The following is a 20,198-nucleotide window of genomic DNA, read 5'->3' as shown; positions in this document are numbered from 1 at the left end:
AATTATAAGAAAAATTATCTGAATAGTTAACGCAAATAAATATATATTTATGTTAAAGTAAAATAAAAATTAAAAGTAACATTCTTTAACTTATATAATGACAAAATTTTTACGCGACTGTTTCACGTATCAATCTGTGAGACGGATTTTCAACTTGGTCCGATCATGAAAAATATTATTTTTTATGTCGAAAAAAATGCTTTTATTTATAGGTATTAACTAGGTTGAGTTGTTTGTGAGACCATATCATAGGTGATCTAAATAATCTGCAATAACTTTAACTAAAAAAATTAAATATAATAAATGATTTATTAATAAAATGAGCTAAAGGCATTGGGAAATATGGGCAAATCGAGTTGTTTTTTGTTTTTGTTTTTGGCTTACAATTATAGAGATTTAAATTGGGTTTTTCTATTAGATAATAGTTATGAGAAGTTTGTAGATATAAATATATATTTTTAATGTGTTTTTAAACGAGTTTTTTCTATTAAATAATAGTTAAAATATGCCAAAAATTTTAATTTCTAATATCTTTAGTTTCATCAACAAATTACAATTTTATATAGTCCTATAAACTCCTAACTGAAAACCAAAGCAATTAATTAACACATAATCCAACACTTCATTGAAACAAAACCGCATAAATATTTTATTCATATGAATCATTATATTATATTATATACCTTAAAGCAGATAAAAAGAAAATAAAAACGAAAACATGATTCCATGATTCAATCCCTTCCCAATTGTTCCATAATCGAGTTGATTCTAACTATCCTATATATATTTTTTATGGAGTATTATGCATCATTGATCACTACAATCAGCATAAATTTAATGTGACAATATTTCATTTCAGTGACAACCCCAATACACTTCACCGAAAAGGGCTCAAATACATAAAAAATAAAATAAAAGTGTGCCCTTCTAAGAACTTCAATGTGATTTTGAAGTTAGCTGCTTCTGGTAGGAGTATGATCTCTCAATGGGTTCCCAAGCTTCTGAGATGAGTCGATGATTAAGTAAGAACATAAAAAATCGACTTTACTATCTCTCAAAGTCGAGGAAGGTTAATCATCGGCGTTTATACGATTCATGTAATATCACGACGTCGTATTTGTGTAAATTAAACAATATACTTCAAGAAACGAACTATAACATAATCCATGATTCAAAATACTTGCATTTTTGGGTAAGTTTGATAAGTTAAGTTTACCTAGTCAAGTTCGACCAACTACTGGTTTGATGAACTTTCACAGAATCTCCACACGTATTAGGCTTTCCATGGCATCTCTACAGTTTTATTTTTGATGGTCAAATTTCGTTAAGAATGAAAGTATGAACTCCGACATGAAAGAGCTTTTCTCACCCAGAACTCTGGTTGGAAAGAATTAGGGGCATTTTCTTCCGATGCCTATAAATTTGAAATTTGACAATTTATTATTAGTCTTCTGTTAAAACAAGAATCATCTTTACAAAGCCTTTATAAACTTGCCTTGATGGACACAAGCCTTTGCAGCAGCGATGCATTATTTCTGTTGATATCTGGTCCTAGAGAGAGCTAAAAAATACAGCGAGAATACAAAAGTTACTTTGGTTTCAGAGATCAAATCCGATTACAATTTTGGCCTCATAATCCATAAAATCTATCAAGACTAAAGTCTGAGAGGCCAACGGAAAAAGCATACATAACTGGTTGGAAAGCCTATTTATTATTGGAAATTTGGTAAGCAACCTTTCCAAATTTCAGTTTCAAAATATGACCTCATTTTTTAAAATATCATTTCATGCATAGAATCACATATTTAAAGTTTTTAAAACTACTACCCTACATATAAATTTTTAGGCCTATTAAAGTTACCTTATTAAATTGTTCTGTAGGTGGAATCTCCAAGAGCTTGTCATTAGTTGAAAATTTGGGTTCCTGAAACAAATGGTCCTTAATATAAAGAACAGTGGTAATTTACTCCATGAATAAAGAAATTATTGACTATTAGTGTACGGTGTACTGAAATTCACCATAAGAGTTGTGGCTTCCTGATTTACATCTTGAATTGGATCAACATTTGCTGTTATTGGAAACACCTGCAGACACAATATTTTTTTGAGTTAATGTCCTGATAGAAGCTCAAATGTTCCTGTCCAAATTATAAACCAAACCTTATCTCTGAGGAAAGGGCCTTTAGCTGCTTCGTGTTTCTCAGGCTTGAAGGTACCTCTAGAACTTGGTCTGAACAAAGGTGCAATTAGAGTGAACTACACTTTGTTAAAGTTGGCGAAAAAGGCAAACTTGATTCTATATAAAAGACCATGCTAACGCGTCATTTGCATAAAACCTGGTTCTGACCAGAATAAATCAACAATGAAGACATGGTGATACCGACATAAATAGCCCTATGCAACCATGACATAAAGTGATAGAATGAGAAGGTCCTTCTTTCGTTTAACATTTACAAGAAACCAATTGCAATATTCTGACCTCTTCAGGTCTGTGACATTACTTGACACGCGTGGATTGGTTTTATTTGCCGGAAATGATATCTGTCATAATAATACATCTTTAGTTTCATGCTGAACTGATAAAAACATATGAATTATACAGCTTTCTCCAAATGCATTCAAAACTGATTGTGCAGATTGAGTGCCTGCAAGTAATTCATGTCTTTGTCCTTGAAAGCTGTTGTTTTGTCATTGTAAGATGCTTTAACTTTTAGAAGTTGTCACTAATTTCTGTTTATTTTCTTCGTGATGATGGCATAAATGCAATACTTGACCAGGCGGCCAGCTTTTCAATGCTCAAGTGGCTCTTTATTAACTCAAGGTTACAAGACCCATAATTTCTAGTCACTCTTTGAAGTTTATTCTCAAATGTAAGTAAATGCCTCTTTAATGGCGAATTAAATACGATGAAAAAGAGTAAACTGCATTTCCAGTCAGTAAGTGACATAACAGACCTCCCATACTTGCACCACTATTTTCAATCTTATATTTTACAGACGAGATGGAGTATAAACATTTTCACCCAATCATTTTGATGGGAAAAACAGCTTCCAAATAATAGTACCAATATCATCCAAAATAATATAAACGACCTACCTTAGCACAAGGTTGACTGGCCCTCTGCATAGTCCTTAAGTTAACCACCTGATGGGCATTGATAAAAATGAAGTTATAATCCAAAACGATGAAAAATATCGCTGAAAAGAGAAATTTGTATATATTTTTCTAGATCTATGAAATTTGTTTTACAAATAAAAAAATAATGAAAAGATGGTATTAAAAATATGACTAGTTATGCGAGAGGAAAAAAATTAGTTAAAGACCTCAACAGGCCCATAATATGTGCTCTGCATTGTATTTGATTTCAAGGACATAAACTGATACAAATGGGTGGCAAGTAAGAAAACTCAAGTGTTTTATCTTAAAAATTTCCACTCATATCCGTTTTATCCACCTTAAAATTCTTGGCACTTAGAGATAACATAGATGGCACGGCATGTGTCAAGATTTATAGAGGGACCTTTAGCCTGCTGTAATGCATCACCAAATCACCACTTACTCATAATTAAGACTGTAAGGGAAGGGAAATTTTTCTGATCTTGATTAACCGACAATTTCAGCATGCTAAATTCTCACAGAAAGTTTAACAATAGATAGAAAAGAGAATTTCTACATCTAGAAAATTCCAAATGATTAATTTGCCTCGGTATTATAAAGAGAACGACTCTGAATGAGTTTGAGATATTTACTTGAAACTGTGGCACTTGTCGCTGGCTCTTTAATGGTTTAGGCAAGGAAGAAGTTCGCAGAATCTATGAAGAAGAAAAAATAATAATGTTTGTAAATTAATGCAGTCCACAACATATTTGAACTTCTATTAGTACAAGAAGCTCAGTTTTCCAATACCAACTTTTTTGTTAAATGGATGCACTTTAGAGGTACACTCTCCCTTCGTTCTTTCATTTTCACTTGGTGCAGAACTATTCTTGGACCTAACGTTAAAGAATGAGCAATACTCCGTTCATAAGACAATAAGTGCAATATCTGGAATTTCTACAACAGTAAATGAGTAAAAGTTGTTGAAGCACCTTCGCCTTTGGGCTCTAAGCTGTGTCTCCAGTTCAGGTTCTCTCAGGAACTGTAACCTTTAAAATTTTCAAAAATAAAAGTTAACTGAATTGTAGTTGATTCAATTTTTTTTGCTGCACATAAAGTAAGCAAAACTTCAAAGTGTTAAGTCTTTAAGAGAGAAAAGAATGCCTATACACCTAGTCTTACCAAAGTTAAGTGCATCATACAAAGGTAAGTGGATATGCTCATACTCTCTCTCAAGAAATTGTACCTTCTTTGATGACTTGTGTAATAACGCAATTTGATGCTTCAAATGGGCAACCTGGTTAACATAAGATTAAGTCAAATTTGAAGCAACCTGGTTAACATGAGATTAAGTCAAGAATTCCTGTAAATATGTTTTTTAAGTTTCAAACAAGAAAATCATTTTCTCTATTTCGGGGAGTTTTACTGAGAAGCTCTACAAGTTGGTAAACCATTGTTAAGATGATCAAACCACCAAACAATAATAAAAAGGTGTTGCTAAAGAAAAGATTTTTTTTCCTGAGACATAGTTAAAGCAAACATGATGAATGAATCAGTCAATTACTGTTCTTTGTATGTGGGGATAAAACTATGATGTTACTATAACTTGGTGAAAATTTAAGCTAGCCATAGCATTTAAAGGATATTGGACACAATCAAAGATTGGAACCCCGATGTACCTTTCTTAAGTAGCCAATCTCAAGCTTTTGTCGTTTGGTAGCAGGATTATCAAATCCACTCTTTCTTTCATCGAACTTAATCGTTGAATTCTTCAACCTAGTAAAGAGAGAAAAAGAAGATGCATAAAAGTAATGTTGAACTTTGATGTGATGCATTTTGTAAAAAATTATATATGTGACCAAATAATAAAAAATGAGACAAAAAAAATTTACTTGGTTCGGCAATTTGCCTATGTCCACGGGAAAGAGACCAACAAATTTATTCTATGGAGAAAGTTTACAATAGATATTTCACCAACTCATTATTTTTCTTATTACAACTTTATGCAAAGAAACTCTAAATTTTTCTCAAGAAGCTCTCTAAATTGCTTCTAATGCTCATCACATTGGGATACTCTTCAGCAAATAAATCTTTTGTTAAACCAGCATTTGAGAGCATGCATCATGTTCTTTCTATCAGAGTACTGTTCATCCGTTCTGTAAGACCATTTTGTTGTGTCGTGTGTCTCACGATCTCATGATCCTTACATAAATTATCAAATTCCCGTCCACATAATTCCAAACCATCGTCAGTACTTAGACGTTTGATTTGTTTTATAGTCTGCTTTTCGACTAGTGTTTTCCATTGTATGAATTTGACAAAGACTTTATCTTTATGTTTCAGGATGTATCCAAACTTTCCTTGAGTAGTCATCAATGAAGGTTACATGTATCTGCCACCACCAATAGAAAGAACTCAAGAAGGATCCCATAGATCAGAGTGAGTAATGTAATGTGCCATTTGTCTGATGTACTTGCCGTGTTAAACTTCACTCGACACTGTTTTCTGAATATATAGTGTTCACAAAAGTAATTTTCCAGTATTCTGGCAACAAAACAGTCTTTGCTTACTTAGTTCTGCCATACAGTTTTCACTGATATACCCAAGATGCATATATCATAATTTGGCGACATCAAAATCAACCATTCATAAAACAGCAACAGATCTAGTACCCGTGCTTCCTTCCAGTATATAGATTCCATTTAGTTTTCTTGCCTTTCATAACAGTTAGGGCACCTCTTGAAAATTTTATGACTTCACTTCCCCTTTGAAGGTATACCTATTATGGCGAGCATACCCAAGGATACAAGGTTCTTCTTCAACTCTGGAACATGTCTGACATCTGTCAAAGTCTTCACAATTCCATCGAACATTTTGATCCTTTTGTGTCTTTAACAACAACTTTACATGCTTTGTTGTCACATAAAAGGACCTTCCCCCATCCAAGGATTGATAAGTTGCAAACCAATCCTTATGAGGGCATATGTGATATGAGCAGCCTAAATCAAGGATCCATTCATCGCCTAAGTCACTGTTCGGAAATTGTAAGAACATCTGCATTTTCATTTGCTAGGACTGCAATTTCAGAATCATAGGTCTTCTCCTTTCCATTGTCCTTTCCGATCTGGACAATCCCTTCTAAGATGCCCTTCTTTGTTACATTGGTAGCACTTGAATGTTATTGGTCTGAATTTAGATTTAGTCCTAGACTTGCTTCTTCCACGATCTTGATTTTTTGTTTCCATTCTGCTTCTTGCAAACATACTTTTTGCCGAGCCATCATTTTTATTTTCTGATACTTTTTTCTTCAACTCATTTGAATTTAAAGCAACTTAACCTCTTCCATAGTAAGAGTTTCACGTCCGTACATCATAGTATCGATGAAGTTTTCATAGGAGTTCGGCAAAGAGCATAGCAGAATAATGGCTTGGTCTTCGTCCTCGATTTTAACATCTATACTTTTTTAGATCGATTATAATTTTGTTCAAATCATCGAGATATTCTTTGAAGGGCTTTCCTCCATGCATTTGAATAGTATAATCTATTCTTTAAATATAGTCGATATTGCATTATGTGCTTTATCTTTGATCTCATCCTTCTCAACTGCGGACAGAGATCTTGCGGCTTTTCTCTACTTTCTAAGGCTTTCGCTAAACCTTGATGAATCAATAGTGCTTTCATTTCTACCCGCCACAAGGAATCATTTGCTCCGTTAAATTTTTCCACCTCGAATTTTGTACTTACCATAGATCCGGCAACACCTTAGACAAGTTCAAGACCAACTCTACTTTGGGCAATATTCCCAATAATATCTTTTCTGAAGTGTAAGATCAATCAAAGTTGCAAACACAGAGCATATTTTGAAATTCAAGACTTACAACCAAAGCTCTGATATCAGTTTGTTGAACTTTGATGTGATGCATCTTGTAGAAATTTATATTTGTGAGCAAATAATGAAAAATGAGACACAAGAAATTTACGTGGTTTGGTAATTTTCCTACGTCCACGGGGAAGAGAGCAGCAAATTAATTCTATGGAGAAAGTTTACAAGGGAACTTTAACTCACTCAATATTTTTCCGATCCCAACTTTATACAAATAAACTCTCAATTTTTCTTAAGAAGCCCTTTGAATTGGTTCTCATGTTTCTCACTTTCGGTTGCTCTTCGAGGCAATAGATGAAGCCTATTTATATGCAATTTTGAGATGAAACATAGGGTTCAAAATCCTCCACATTTTTCAACTATCAACCAGCATATTAATTTTGCCTACCATCAACCACCATATTTATTAATTTTTTCCAACCATCAACCAATATATTAATACATGCCAATTGGTTAACAAGTAAGATAACAACTTTAAAAGAAAGAAAGAAAGAAAGATAGGGTTTCATATTAGATGAATTAACAAGAACTAACTCAACTGATTCGAAGTCTATTATCACTTATTTATAAAGATGAAGAGGTAAATAAAGGGCAATAATAAATTAAATAAACAAATACTTACAACTTAAAGGAAAGGTTTACCTTGTACGTGAGTAGCTGGAATTCATGTCTAGCATTTTGTTTTGTTTTGCCAGATAACTAGCCGTAGGTTTCATCAAAGTTGAACCACTTGTTTGAAATAATTTACCCACAGACATATTTTTAGCTTTTGGGATATCTTGAAGCACTTGACTGCTTTTTCCTACAGAGAAACAAAGCTGCATTTTTCTGAGGCGGGAACTCCTTGACTACTATCAATATCTAAATTGCTGCTACCTTTATCACTTGCATTGTCATACACAGCTTCGACAGATAGTAATTTTTCCAAATTCAACTTCACGATAAAAGCTGAATACACAAGAAAAAAGCAACTGAAAATCAGCAAAGCACGGGTAACATTGGGAACAAATAATTTCAAATGTTGCCAAGTTCCGTATATATAATATTCTTTCATATAGCTCCCTCAAAACTCTTGTTATTTCCTTTGTTTTAAATGTTTCATCCTGTTTTTCTCCTTAGTCTTAGGAAAGAAAACGATGTCATTGTATTACATTCACAAACACCACTTCATCCATGACGATAAAAGCCAAGAATGATCATATCAATAAGTATTCAATTCATTTTCAATTGGCATGTTATAATCAAAACATGGATGATTGACATTCTAACTTCCTGAGCAACCAAATGTTCTAATGCCTTCTTTCAGACAAGAACATGCATGTGCAGGTGCAGCTCTTGTCAAAACCACCTTATAGAAACAAATACAAGCACCGAAAAAAAAATTCCCAATCTCGAATCAACAAAGAAACAAAATGTGCTCACGAGAGTTGGGATAGTCGCCGGAAACTTCAAACCAGCGTTCAGCCTCCTCAATTTCAGAATCAAACTCCGCCCTCGTGAAATCGAAGAACCGAGAAGCATCAAACTCGTATTCTTCATCGATTTCCGAAGCCTCCGAGTAAAAATAATCGATATAATCGTCCATTTCGTAATCCATCTCAATTTCACAGCAATATGTGAAAAGAACTCCTTATATCATGCAATTGACATAATCGGATTCATGCTTCGCGGCGGAGTCTTGGGGGATTCAAAAACCCTAGATTCTGATGAGGACAACGAGGCACGAATCTGAGGTATTTGTTGGTGTTTTGTGATGAAATTTGCGTTTTTCTTGTTCGTTGAAAAGCAGAGGAGGAGAAGGAATGGCAAAACGGCAACTGTCGTATATATATACAGTTGGGATTTGAATTTGTGGGTCCCCTTTGTTGCCTTCTATATTTACAGCGTGTGTGTATATATATTATATCCCATTGTTTATTTTAAGATTTTATTCCATGATTATGGGATTTTGTAAGTAGATTTTTTCATTACCGATGAATTGATATCAGAAGATAGTCGATATTATTCATAATAATGTAATCCAAAATATAATATCTGCAAAACATCAATTTTAGTTCAATTGTATTAGGCAAAAACTTGTGTGAGACGGTCTCACGGGTCGTATTTGTGAGACGAATCTCTTATTTGAGTCACCCATGAAAAACTATTACTTTTTATGCTAAGAGTATTACTTTTTATTGTGAATATGGGTAGGGTCGACCCGTCTCACAGATTATGATCCGTGAGACGGTCTCACATGAGACCCACACATTGTATTGCATAGTAATATTTTTAGTCATGTATAATCAATTATAGTTCGATAAATATATTCCGACAATCCATTTTAATCATTCTCTTCTAAGTCATATAACTTTATCATCACATTATAAAAAAATCCATTATATTGTGTTTATCAATGTAATGATAAAAATTTATTCATGAAATCGGTGATCTAATTATATTTTTTTTTATGAGAATGACTAAAATTGATCATTTAAAACTTGTTACGTAACTTTATTTAATTTAATAAAATATACATTACTAAAAACAGTCAAAATAATCAAATAACGTTATAAACATTAATGAAATAATGATAAATAATCTAATTTTCATGCAATTGTAGAAATTTATTAATGATATACATTATATTCATATTCATATATATGAAGGCAAAAGCTTATGTGAGACGGTCTCACGGGTCGTATTTTGTGAAACATATATCTTATTTGGGTCATCCATGAAAAAATATTACTTTTTATGCTAATAGTATTATTTTTTATTGTGAATATCGGTAGGGTTGACTCGTCTCACAGATAAAGATTTGTGAGACCGTCTCACAAGAGATCTACTCATATATGAAAATATATGAGTGTTTTGTATTAACTGCATTCGATAAATTTTAAATTATAAAATTAAAGTATATAATGCAGTTATCATATTTTGACAAATGATGAAATTTTAGAGTATATACTAAAAAGATAGAGTTAGTTTATAGCACCCTTTATAAGATAGTAAAATACCAATGATGAGTAAAAGTAGTACATGTATAAATAATAAAGATGAGATGTTAATTTACAATAAAATAGAGAGATTAAAAAAAACCATTTATTTTTTCGAAAGTCTAAATTATTCTTTCACGAAATTCCAATTTTCGAGAAGTAAAAAATTTTAATTTTAGTTTCACAATGTATAGTATGTTAAAGACCTAAAAATTAAAGGAAAAAATAACAGAGTGTATTGAATATTTTAATATATAAGAGAATAAACCTAAAAATATATGACAAATATTTTCATATCCTGAAAATAAAACCTGTTGTAGATTTAAGAAAACTCTCGGATTTCCCATTAATTTTCACTAGGGGTGATCACGGTGTGGTTTTGCGGTTTTTTTTTTTTAAAAATGACATTTATACTACTTTATCATTTTTCTACTTTCAAACTTCAAACTGAATATTATAGTAAAAAAAATAGAGAACCAGGGCAGTGGCCCAATGGTTCTCATTTGTAATCCCCAGCCAAATGGCATGGGTTCGATCCCCCACCCCTTAGTTTAGGAATTAAAAAAAAAAATTAAATAAATAAATAAATAATCTAATAAAATATTAATATGAAGAATAATTAAGAGGAAGATAAGTTTTATTTGTAAAAATAATAATTTTGAAGAGAGTTGAGATTTAATGAATGACAACTTCTTAATTTGAATATAGTGTTTACAAATTATTATAATTCTAGGCCAAATATTATGGCAAGCGGTTTAGGCGGTGCGGTTTAGTGCGGTTTTTGGCAAAAAAAATAACCGAACCACGTATGCGGTGCGGTTTACGATTACTATTTTTAATCGCGGTTTTTTTTAAATATTATGAAAAACGGTGCGGTGCAATTCGGTTCGAGCGGTTCGGACGGTTAATAAAAAAATTTGATCACCCCTAATTTTCACATGTAATTACTATTCAAATTTGTAAAGGTCTGAATTTGATCTTAAGCAGACATTAATACCTCTATATAAATAAGAATTTTAGTCCTATTTTTTAAAAAAGTCGGACAATTGTACCCTTTGGATTCATAAATTTCTTTTTTGGTGTTCGATGAAATAAATACATTAGCTAGCGAGAATATTACAATCCAACACCGCACAAACTTTAGTATAGAATAAAACAGAACTTCTCAATTTGCCTGTCATTTGTTTATCTATATTAGCTTTAGTTGCAAGTGCTTTTTCCACTTCTTTTGCAATACATCGATCCCAAAGATTCCACATCCAAAAGAGTTCCTCTTCATAAAGTCCTGCCATCCAAAACAAGGTCCAAAAATCAAATTAAGGTAAAAGTCTTTGACTTTCTCCACAAAACGACACCCGAATTAAATCCGGAGATGACTTTTGGTCAAATGAACTGAATTCAAATTCATCGTTAGACAAATGTCATTTGTATATATGTTGTTTTTGTGGATGTTTTACTAAGAAAAAGGAAGGAACAAGTGGTTACCATAGTTGTCTGTTTACGCATGTTTGCTACTTTCCTTTGGTAGCTTCTTCTTCGGCTCATCACTATCATCTCTCCGAGTGTCAGCAGTGGTCTTCTAGCCTGGCTGCCGTTTCTTTCACATGTTAACTCTGTGTACCGTGCATCCGCAGCGTGCAGAGGATCGTTTTCGGGTGTTTTCGCCTTGTTGGCTGAATTTGAACTTGGGACCAGTAGAGGAAACAGCCACTCCAAGAAAGAAGCCCCGACCAAGCTTGTGGATCCTGTTTCATAGCTGCTAGCAGTACTTTCCATATCAGAAACCGGCGAACCGGGGTGTTCGATGACTTTTCGTGGAAGCGGTGTTTTTTCAACAGGAACAGCGTGAGTGAGTTCCACGGTTGGTATCAGGCAATTGGCCAGAAGAGAAGGAGCTGAGCTGAAGGACTCTTCCGTTTCAAAACTACACGTTTCGAGCTCCGAGTCAGACGAGACATCCATTTGATCAGAATCATGTAGGTCATCAACCCCTTGGTATTCGGCACCATCATGATCCAAGTTGTAGCTTGCAGGGGGTGGAGGTAAAAGCAGCTGGAGTGGTGTCCCTGGCTTCTCTTCCCAACCGAAGGGGACGGATACAACGAGCTTAACGGGCACTTCGACGGGCTTAATTGGTCGAGGAGTTGGTTTCCAATCTCTCTTCGGTGTCCCCGGTCTCTCTTCCCACAAGAATGGGACAGAAATAGACTGCCTATCTCTTTTCCTCTCAGTCTTGGAGGTTTGTTTTTCTGCCATTTTGAATCTGAATGTGATAAGTTGATTGAATATTTTGTGTATATGTATATGTATATATAGGTCTTTAGGATGAGTGGATTAGTATCTTTCCAACTAAATCATTTTGGCATGTGTAACAGCACCATTTCGTTTGAAAATTAGGCTTACCTAATGTTTGATTTGAATAATAACTTGGACTTTTGAATGGACTTTTGTCAATTTTGTTTATATATATAGTGCGCTTTGTGTTGGAAACTTTATTATATGATTCTTGAATGGAAGGTAAGGTTCATGGAGCATTTATAATTTTATTATAATCATAATTTTTTTAAAAAAATTGAATGTGAAATAAGAAATGTTTAATGGTACTGTTTGCTCGTTACAACTTTGTGGTTTTGATTCAAACAATATCTGACAACTTTAAAAGTGATGAGTTTGTGGGGTGAGAATCTATCTATCATAATTAAAACCTTTATTTTTTTAGAAAAGATTAAAATATGTATTTTGATATAACCGAAATAAATGAAACTAATAAAATATAAGTCAAAAATCTTTTGTTCTTTCTAATTTTGTCATCATGTATGGTGTAAGAAGATACGTTAGTTGTCTCGCGTCGATTGGATAAAATATTTTTATTATTATTTATTATTGGACGGTAAGTCAACCTTTATTTTGACATAGAGTTTATATTGTCTTGTTATTTCGAGTATCAATCTTCAGGAAAAGATGTCGAAAAACAAAGCCGAAACGTCGAACACAGTCGATAAATTGTACGAGCTTGTGGACTCATTAGAGTGTAAAGCTTGCAAAGTTATTGGATTAGGGATTTTGCCAGTCGCTTTTGGTGCCCCAAAGACAAGCACGAGAAATAAGTCGTTATTTCAATATATAATCTTGCTCAAAATATATAAAGTTAATTAATAAATGGTTTCTTCAAGATATTTTTATGATAAATCGTTATTCTTATTTTGATTGATGCGAAGTACATTTGTATAATTTACTTGTTATAATTAAAATTATATTCTTAGTTTGGTTGTTGATTCGGGAAAATTAAATGGAACAAATTTTTTAGATTTTAGGAGTTATTACAATACAGTAAAACTTCTATAAATTAATATATTGATATCATGAAATTTTATTAGTTTAGAGATATATTAATTAATCGATAAATCAATAATTTATTATTTTAAAGAATTTTTTTACTCAATAAACATAAATTGAATTACATAAAAAGTCACTGTTTTACATTAATGGATGCATTATATTCTTTGAATAAATATAGATAAAAATTCATTCTACATATATATTTATAAAAATAAGTACATTATATTCATTATTAATTTAATAATATTCATTGTATTGACTATTGACTAATAAAACATAATTTACCGTATAAACAGAACAACAATATAATTAAATTTCATGAAAAAATAATATAATCATATTTTACTAAAGTTTAATGGTTATGTTTGTCTTATTAATTTATGATACTAAATGGACCGTATTTTCATGTTTGTCTTAAGAGATCCGTCTCACAAATACGACCAGTGAGACCGTCTCACACAAGTTTTTGTCTTAATTTATAACGTGATATTTTTTTTTACCGAATAATGCTTTTAACAATTCGTTTGTATATTTTTCTATATTTAAAAATATGAAATATTTAACTATAATATTTTGAGTTGTTAAAGTTCAGAAAACTTATTTTAGGAATTGGCAAAAACTTGTGTGAGACGGTCTCACTGGTCGTATTTGTGAGACATATATTTTATTTGGGTTATCCATGAAAAAGTATTATTTTTTATGCTAAGAGTATTACTTTTTATTGTGAATATGGGTAGGGTTGACACGTCTCACATATTATGATCCGTTAGACGGTCTCATATGAGACCTACTCTTAGGAATTTGTGAGACTATTGAGGAATTTACTAACATTGATTAAAGGATTTTGAAATAAAATATTGGAAAAATTGCAATTTTAAATTGTTTTCAGCCCATATATATGTATGTATATATATATATATAGGCAAAAACTTGTGTGAGACGATCTCACGGGTCGTATTTGTGAGACGGATCTCTTATTTGGGTCATTCATGAAAAAATATTATTTTTTATGCTAAGAGTATTACTTTTTATTGTGAATATGAGTATGGTTGATCCGTCTCACAGATTACGTCCGTGAGACGGTCTCACATAAAACTCGCTCATATATATGTATATATATATAATAATATTATTATTTTTATTTATATGATAAACGAGGAAATATTATAATCAAGGTACGATTTTAAAACATTTGAGATACACAGTCACAATTAGCTATAGTTTTTAATAAAATATCAATCATACTATAATTTTGTAGATAAAAGTGTTATTATATTTTAAAGTTTTTAATATCAATTATTTTAAAAATCTATTTTCGTCTCCTCAAACAGAATCATCTTAACTCGTCACACAAATGTTGAACTAGAAATCCAAAATATCACTATTGTTGAAATGGCTAAAAATTTCATGATCGAGTCGAGACATATATGGCATACTCAATTGTGAAACAAATATAAACACAACCATGCAAAAATATTTTTTGGAGATTAAATATAAATTAATGAAATTAATAAACTAAATATGATCAAGAAATAAAAGGTGAATAATTCACATTGAGTAAATACTAAATGACATTTCTTTTTATGTACTGTTATTGCTTAATGGTATCTATGAACTTTGTGTGGAAATCGTGCCGTGCCATTATTAACACTATTGGCATCTTTGAAACATCATCTGCAACGGTGCCTCCGACGGCAGATGAATCGCGGCGATCCTTCGTCATGGTAATGGCAACTTGGCGATAGTCATTCTCTTCCAACAAATTCTCTGCAAAACCATCGCAACGTCCAATTTCTCTGTTCAAAATATGGGCCACGTTCTTCGTTACACATCCAGAAAGTGGCAACATCACCTTGCGTATGATCGTCGATTTTCCACAGGAACCAACACGACCCTCCAATGGCTTCCCCTTTTTCATCATACCAGCAATGCCTTCTTCCAAAACGATGCTTCCCTTCTTCATAGAGTCCACCGCCGAGATATTTTTTATATTTGGAAGAAGAACAAGAAAGTGTTGCACATAACGAAACCTCGACTTGAAATCATGCACATGATTTGCGGTCTCCTCTATAAATCTATGTGCGGCAATGATGGATGTGATGCCACCATCTGATGAAGCAACGCGACTCAGGGTGGAAACTAAGATGAACCCAATTGAATTAGATTTCCACCAAACTAAAGGCCTGCATATCCGCTGGTTGCTGCTCGGATTAGGATTGTTAAGAACGAATTTAATGGTTGCAGATTCAACGCTACAAAGTTTCTTAAAAAAATTCTCAATTCCTTGTGGCTGAACAACGACCATACCAGATTGGCCAACCATGCGAGGGATTACCAGTGAAACATAGCGGGTTTGAAGAACATGCGCGGCAAAATACCTGGAGACCGAACAGCATATACATAGGCATTTGGCGTCCAAGATTCTGTCGAAAATTGAGATGATTAGCTCTGTTGGGAGACGATCGAAATGGCTTTCCTCCGTATAGAATTCTTCGGAGGCACTAATCTTCTTCGAGTGGATTCTGCTACATAATCTCTGTGTGTTTTCTTTCATGATCTTCCGATGATTCAGAGCGAGAGCAAGAGCAAGAGAAAACTTTTGTATAGCTCGGGTTTGCAATTTTCATAACTGTGCAACTCACGCCATCCTAGTATTTTATGTGATTTGGTGGTGTCTTATCCTTGGTTTGAGCAAGTTTGATTATCATAATTGTGCAACTTATATCTTTGTTTTTTTTAAAAATCTAATGGATTGTGACTTTTTAATTGATTTGGTTTTGGTATATCTGGCATTTGATATTTAATTGATTTCATGTGTTTTTTTTTTTTGAAATGTGATTTTTGATTAATTTGATGTATATCACTATCATGTCTTTTTTTTTTTGAAATGATTACTATCGTGTCTATCAATTATTAGAATAACAAACTTTTTTTTAAATCAGAATAACGAGCTTTTGTATCATGATATATTTTTAAAAAAAATACTCATATTCTAAAATTACATATTACTTTGCCCTATGCTTTTAAATTTAGGCAAAAACTTGTGTGAGACAGGTCTCATGGGTCGTATTTGTGAGACGGATATTTTATTTGGGTCATCAATGAAAAAGAATTATTTTTTATGCTAAGAGTATTACTTTTTATTGTGAATATAGGTAGGGTTGACCCGTCTCACATATTAAGATCCGTGAAATGGTCTTACATGAGACACTCTCTTAAATTTAATGATCACATTACCCCTAACATAATTAGTTGTAATTAAAAAAAAACTCTTTAATTTTAATATGATATATAATGTTTTAACACAAAAATTATTGAATATGAAAAATGTTAATATGTACGTACACATGTCGTGTGAAGGATACTGATATAAAGTATACCGCTTGGGAAATTGTTAAAAAATCCTGCTTTCAAAATTTCATATCATTCATTAAAAAAAATTCTTATCCCTATTTCGCGGATTAAATCTTAATCATAGTAATCATCATCGATTCAAATAATATAAGAATAGTAATGAGATGAGTCAGATTTATCATTATCATCCCCGACCAGACATAAATTAAATAATTATTTTCATCACATCTTCAAAATTCACTTATAGAACATTGATACGATAATCCAATTACATGTATAAATATTAATATTATTAAAATAATACAAACTTTTGTAATTCTTGGTTTTAATAGATAAAAAGATGAAACCACATAATTATCATGAGATGACAAGTTAGAGACAATATTTAAATGTTATGAATTTGAGTTTTTTTTTGTTAGTTATTATTATTATTATTATCATATTAGTAATGATATTATTATCGAGGGTTTCAGAGTGAGCTCGGGGATGAAAATGATATTCTCATCATATCCATCCCGGATTTGCTTCGTAGATTTGAAAAATCTCGAAATCCACGGAGAAAATTTTATCCCTAATAATAATTGCACAACTCCACATGTTTAGAATAGATTTGTTGACCCTACTATATTCTTATAAATATATATTATACATAATCTATATATTTTTTTATTATATTGAACAATGAAAATGTTAAACCATAATTTTAAATTATAATATTTAAGATTGAAATAAATTTATTCTATGATATATTTAATATAAAGTTATATTTTATTATTAATGGAATATAAATCGATGAATTTTAATTTGCAATAATATTTTTAAAATTTTATTAATATAAAAATAAAAAATAATTTTAATAATTTATAAATTATTTTTATCATGTAATGAATAAATTTAGACATGGTAAATTAGTAAAAAAAAAATTCTTAATCATTCGAGAAAATTAAAGCTAAGAAAAATGATCTCCTAGAAAACAGGATTTGAACTGATTGTGAATAGTTTAGTGAAATGTTGAATCTAAGGGTAGAAATTGCGAAACTGAAAATGGAGAATGAAAGAATACATGATGAGAACCTGAAGGACAAAACCGAAAATTTGAAGCTAACTGAACTAGTTTTATAATGTAATAAGTCTTCAATTATCTTAGCTGAAATGCAAAAGCTACATAAATACGTTGGAGACAAAACTAGTTTCGGTTTCAGTAACAAGGAAAGTATTTCTGAATCAAGTACTCAACCAAAACTGAATATATGCAAAGATAAATATATTCACTTTGTGTGATCCAATATGGTACATGAACCTCAAGAACTCATCCATCAAGTTGCAAAACCTATTGAGGATATGAACAAAAATAGGAAGTTTGGTGAAGGTTACGTGCCCGAGAGTTCCAATGCTAAGCTAAACTGGAGGATAAGCATAACTCAATGAAAGACAAGTTTAATAAATATTTTAACTGCAAACTTATTCAGAAAAGATATAAGCTGGCCAATGAAGTTGGGAAAGATAAAAAATATATGATTTCTACTGGACACAAAACACACCATGCACATACACATTCACAACCGATATGGAACACAACAAATGGTCAGTTAGTTAAACCGATCCAAGTTTGGGTTCAAAAAAGACTAATCCCATCTAGACCTAAATAAGTATGAGTACCAAAAATTATTATTCATTTGTGATCGCATGACACCAAAACTGAACCAATTAAGAAATTAGTCAGGTACCTGGACAGTGGTTGGATGTTTAAGATATACATGCCTGGTGAAGCTAAACTACTAGATGAAATGACTCAGTCAATAAAGAATTGTGGGTACTTGTAAACTTATTTATGGTAACATTATAATCGAAAACTTATTGCTCGTTGAACCAATAATAATTTTACACTTGAGTTACAATCATATAATAATAATATAAAAATGTAATTGAAGTCAACGATATTTTTTCTTAAAATACACACACATACATACATACATACATATATATACATATATATATATATGAATTGCACTATTATATGGTACACTCTCAATTAGATATTACAATCCATGCATATCCATAAATAAATAAATAAGATATTATTTTGTCGTAGAATCAATTAAATTAAATATTAGAGAATCATGCGAGCTATAAATTGATAAGAATCTTGTGAGTCGCACAATAATAAAAGTGCAAAGAGTATACTGGAAAGAATTAAGATGACCTCTAAAGAGAAAAACCATTTCGATCGTATCCCAGCAGAGTTGCTTATCTCCGTTTTAGACAAAATCTTGGATACCAAATGCCTGTGCTTTTGCCAGTCGGTCTCCAAGCATTTTGCCGCGCGTTCTTCAAACACACTTAGTTTCTGCCCAAATCTCATGTGGTGGACATGCATGTTTGATGTTCTTGTTTGGCCACGGGGAACCATATACTTATTAAAGAAACTTGGTTGCCTTGAAAGTTGAATCTACAACTATCCACTTCCGTCTCTTTAATCTCCAGCAAATCTCCAAGCCTTTAGTTAGGTGGAAGTCCAATTCATTTATGTTCACCTTCGTTTTCAGCTAGAGCTGGCGTGTTGCAACTTCATCTGACGATGATATGACAGATATCAAAACCCAAAGTCAACTCACAATGGAGGAATGTGACGCCTTCTTCGTTTCGATTGCATGATTTCATGCTGAGGTTTCTTTATGTTAAAGAGCTTCTTGCTGTTCTTCCAAATTCAAAACATGTTTCTGCACTTGACCCTATGAAGCAGTGGAGCCTTGTTTTCGAGGAAGATGGCATGCTCAAGAAAGTCTCTCACTTGTCCAGAGGCATGATTGATAACTTCAGTCGCTTGGATCAGATTAAGAAGAATCAGGTACTGGCTACTGCTACTCATCTTGGTGAAAAGATTCAGACAAATAATTTTCAGCATTGAACCAAGATTGATGAAGTTCAAGCAAATTTTAATGAGAATATTGATGGAGTAAGCAGTCAGTTAGTCATCCTACTTTTCTACCTAAAAGCACCTTCCGGTATTGAACAAGAGATAACAGCCCATGCCAACTGACTATCCAAGAAAACCAACTGACTCAAGTAGAAAGAATTATGGACATAAAGATTTTCAGAAAGAGAAAATTTGTAAAATTACTTTGGTCGGAGATCATTTTCTTAGTCAAATAGTCGATCGATGTTAAAAAACAAAATACCCAGAATGCAATGCTTAGAACAGTCTTTATATTTCAGCCTTACAGTTTTTTGTTGAAGAATTTGTAAATTCTTATCTATCAAATGAATTCAGAGTTTCCACAAGAACTTAATTTTGTCAAACATCAAAAATGTAATTCAGCCTTACGGTTCAAATATCTCATAAAATGATATTGATCTATTTTATGTATTTAGTATGAATATATTAATATAACAATAAAGGATTAAAGATTAATTTTATATTATGCTTCGACAATCTTTTCAATTTTAATATTCGTTGGTTCAATGCCCTAAACCCCCTAGACTCGTTCGAGATTTCTTGTAATACACACCTTATTATGTGAGCAATTGTAGAGAAATTATTATTTTTT

At 32.1% G+C, this 20,198-nt stretch overlaps 2 protein-coding genes across 2 annotated transcripts; both read right to left on the bottom strand.

Annotated features, from left to right (window-relative positions):
* Positions 1–685: 685 nt before the first annotated feature.
* LOC140803278 (uncharacterized) lies at positions 686–8,564 on the bottom strand. The gene is made up of 17 exons (XM_073159079.1): positions 8,402–8,564; positions 7,786–7,927; positions 4,776–4,872; positions 4,523–4,593; positions 4,343–4,378; positions 4,089–4,145; positions 3,911–3,992; positions 3,750–3,812; positions 3,097–3,144; positions 2,480–2,541; positions 2,161–2,230; positions 2,020–2,085; positions 1,862–1,924; positions 1,496–1,561; positions 1,370–1,414; positions 1,217–1,293; positions 686–1,001 (listed from the first exon to the last, which is right to left on the bottom strand). The coding sequence occupies exons 1-17, from the start codon at positions 8,562–8,564 to the stop codon at positions 983–985; spliced, it is 1,227 nt and encodes a 408-aa protein (XP_073015180.1). The 3' UTR covers positions 686–982.
* Positions 8,565–11,012: 2,448 nt separating this feature from the next.
* Positions 11,013–12,273, bottom strand: LOC140810916 (uncharacterized). The gene is made up of 2 exons (XM_073168842.1): positions 11,443–12,273; positions 11,013–11,242 (listed from the first exon to the last, which is right to left on the bottom strand). Exons 1-2 carry the CDS (start codon positions 12,211–12,213, stop codon positions 11,147–11,149), a joined length of 867 nt encoding a protein of 288 aa, XP_073024943.1. The 5' UTR covers positions 12,214–12,273; the 3' UTR covers positions 11,013–11,146.
* Between the last annotated feature and the right edge of the window lie 7,925 nt (positions 12,274–20,198).

Source organism: Primulina eburnea, chromosome 1 (genome assembly GCF_022965805.1).
Source record: "Primulina eburnea isolate SZY01 chromosome 1, ASM2296580v1, whole genome shotgun sequence".
Lineage (NCBI taxonomy): Eukaryota > Viridiplantae > Streptophyta > Magnoliopsida > Lamiales > Gesneriaceae > Primulina > Primulina eburnea.
Note: the sequence above shows the minus strand (reverse complement) of the source record. Positions and strands in the feature narration are given on the sequence as shown.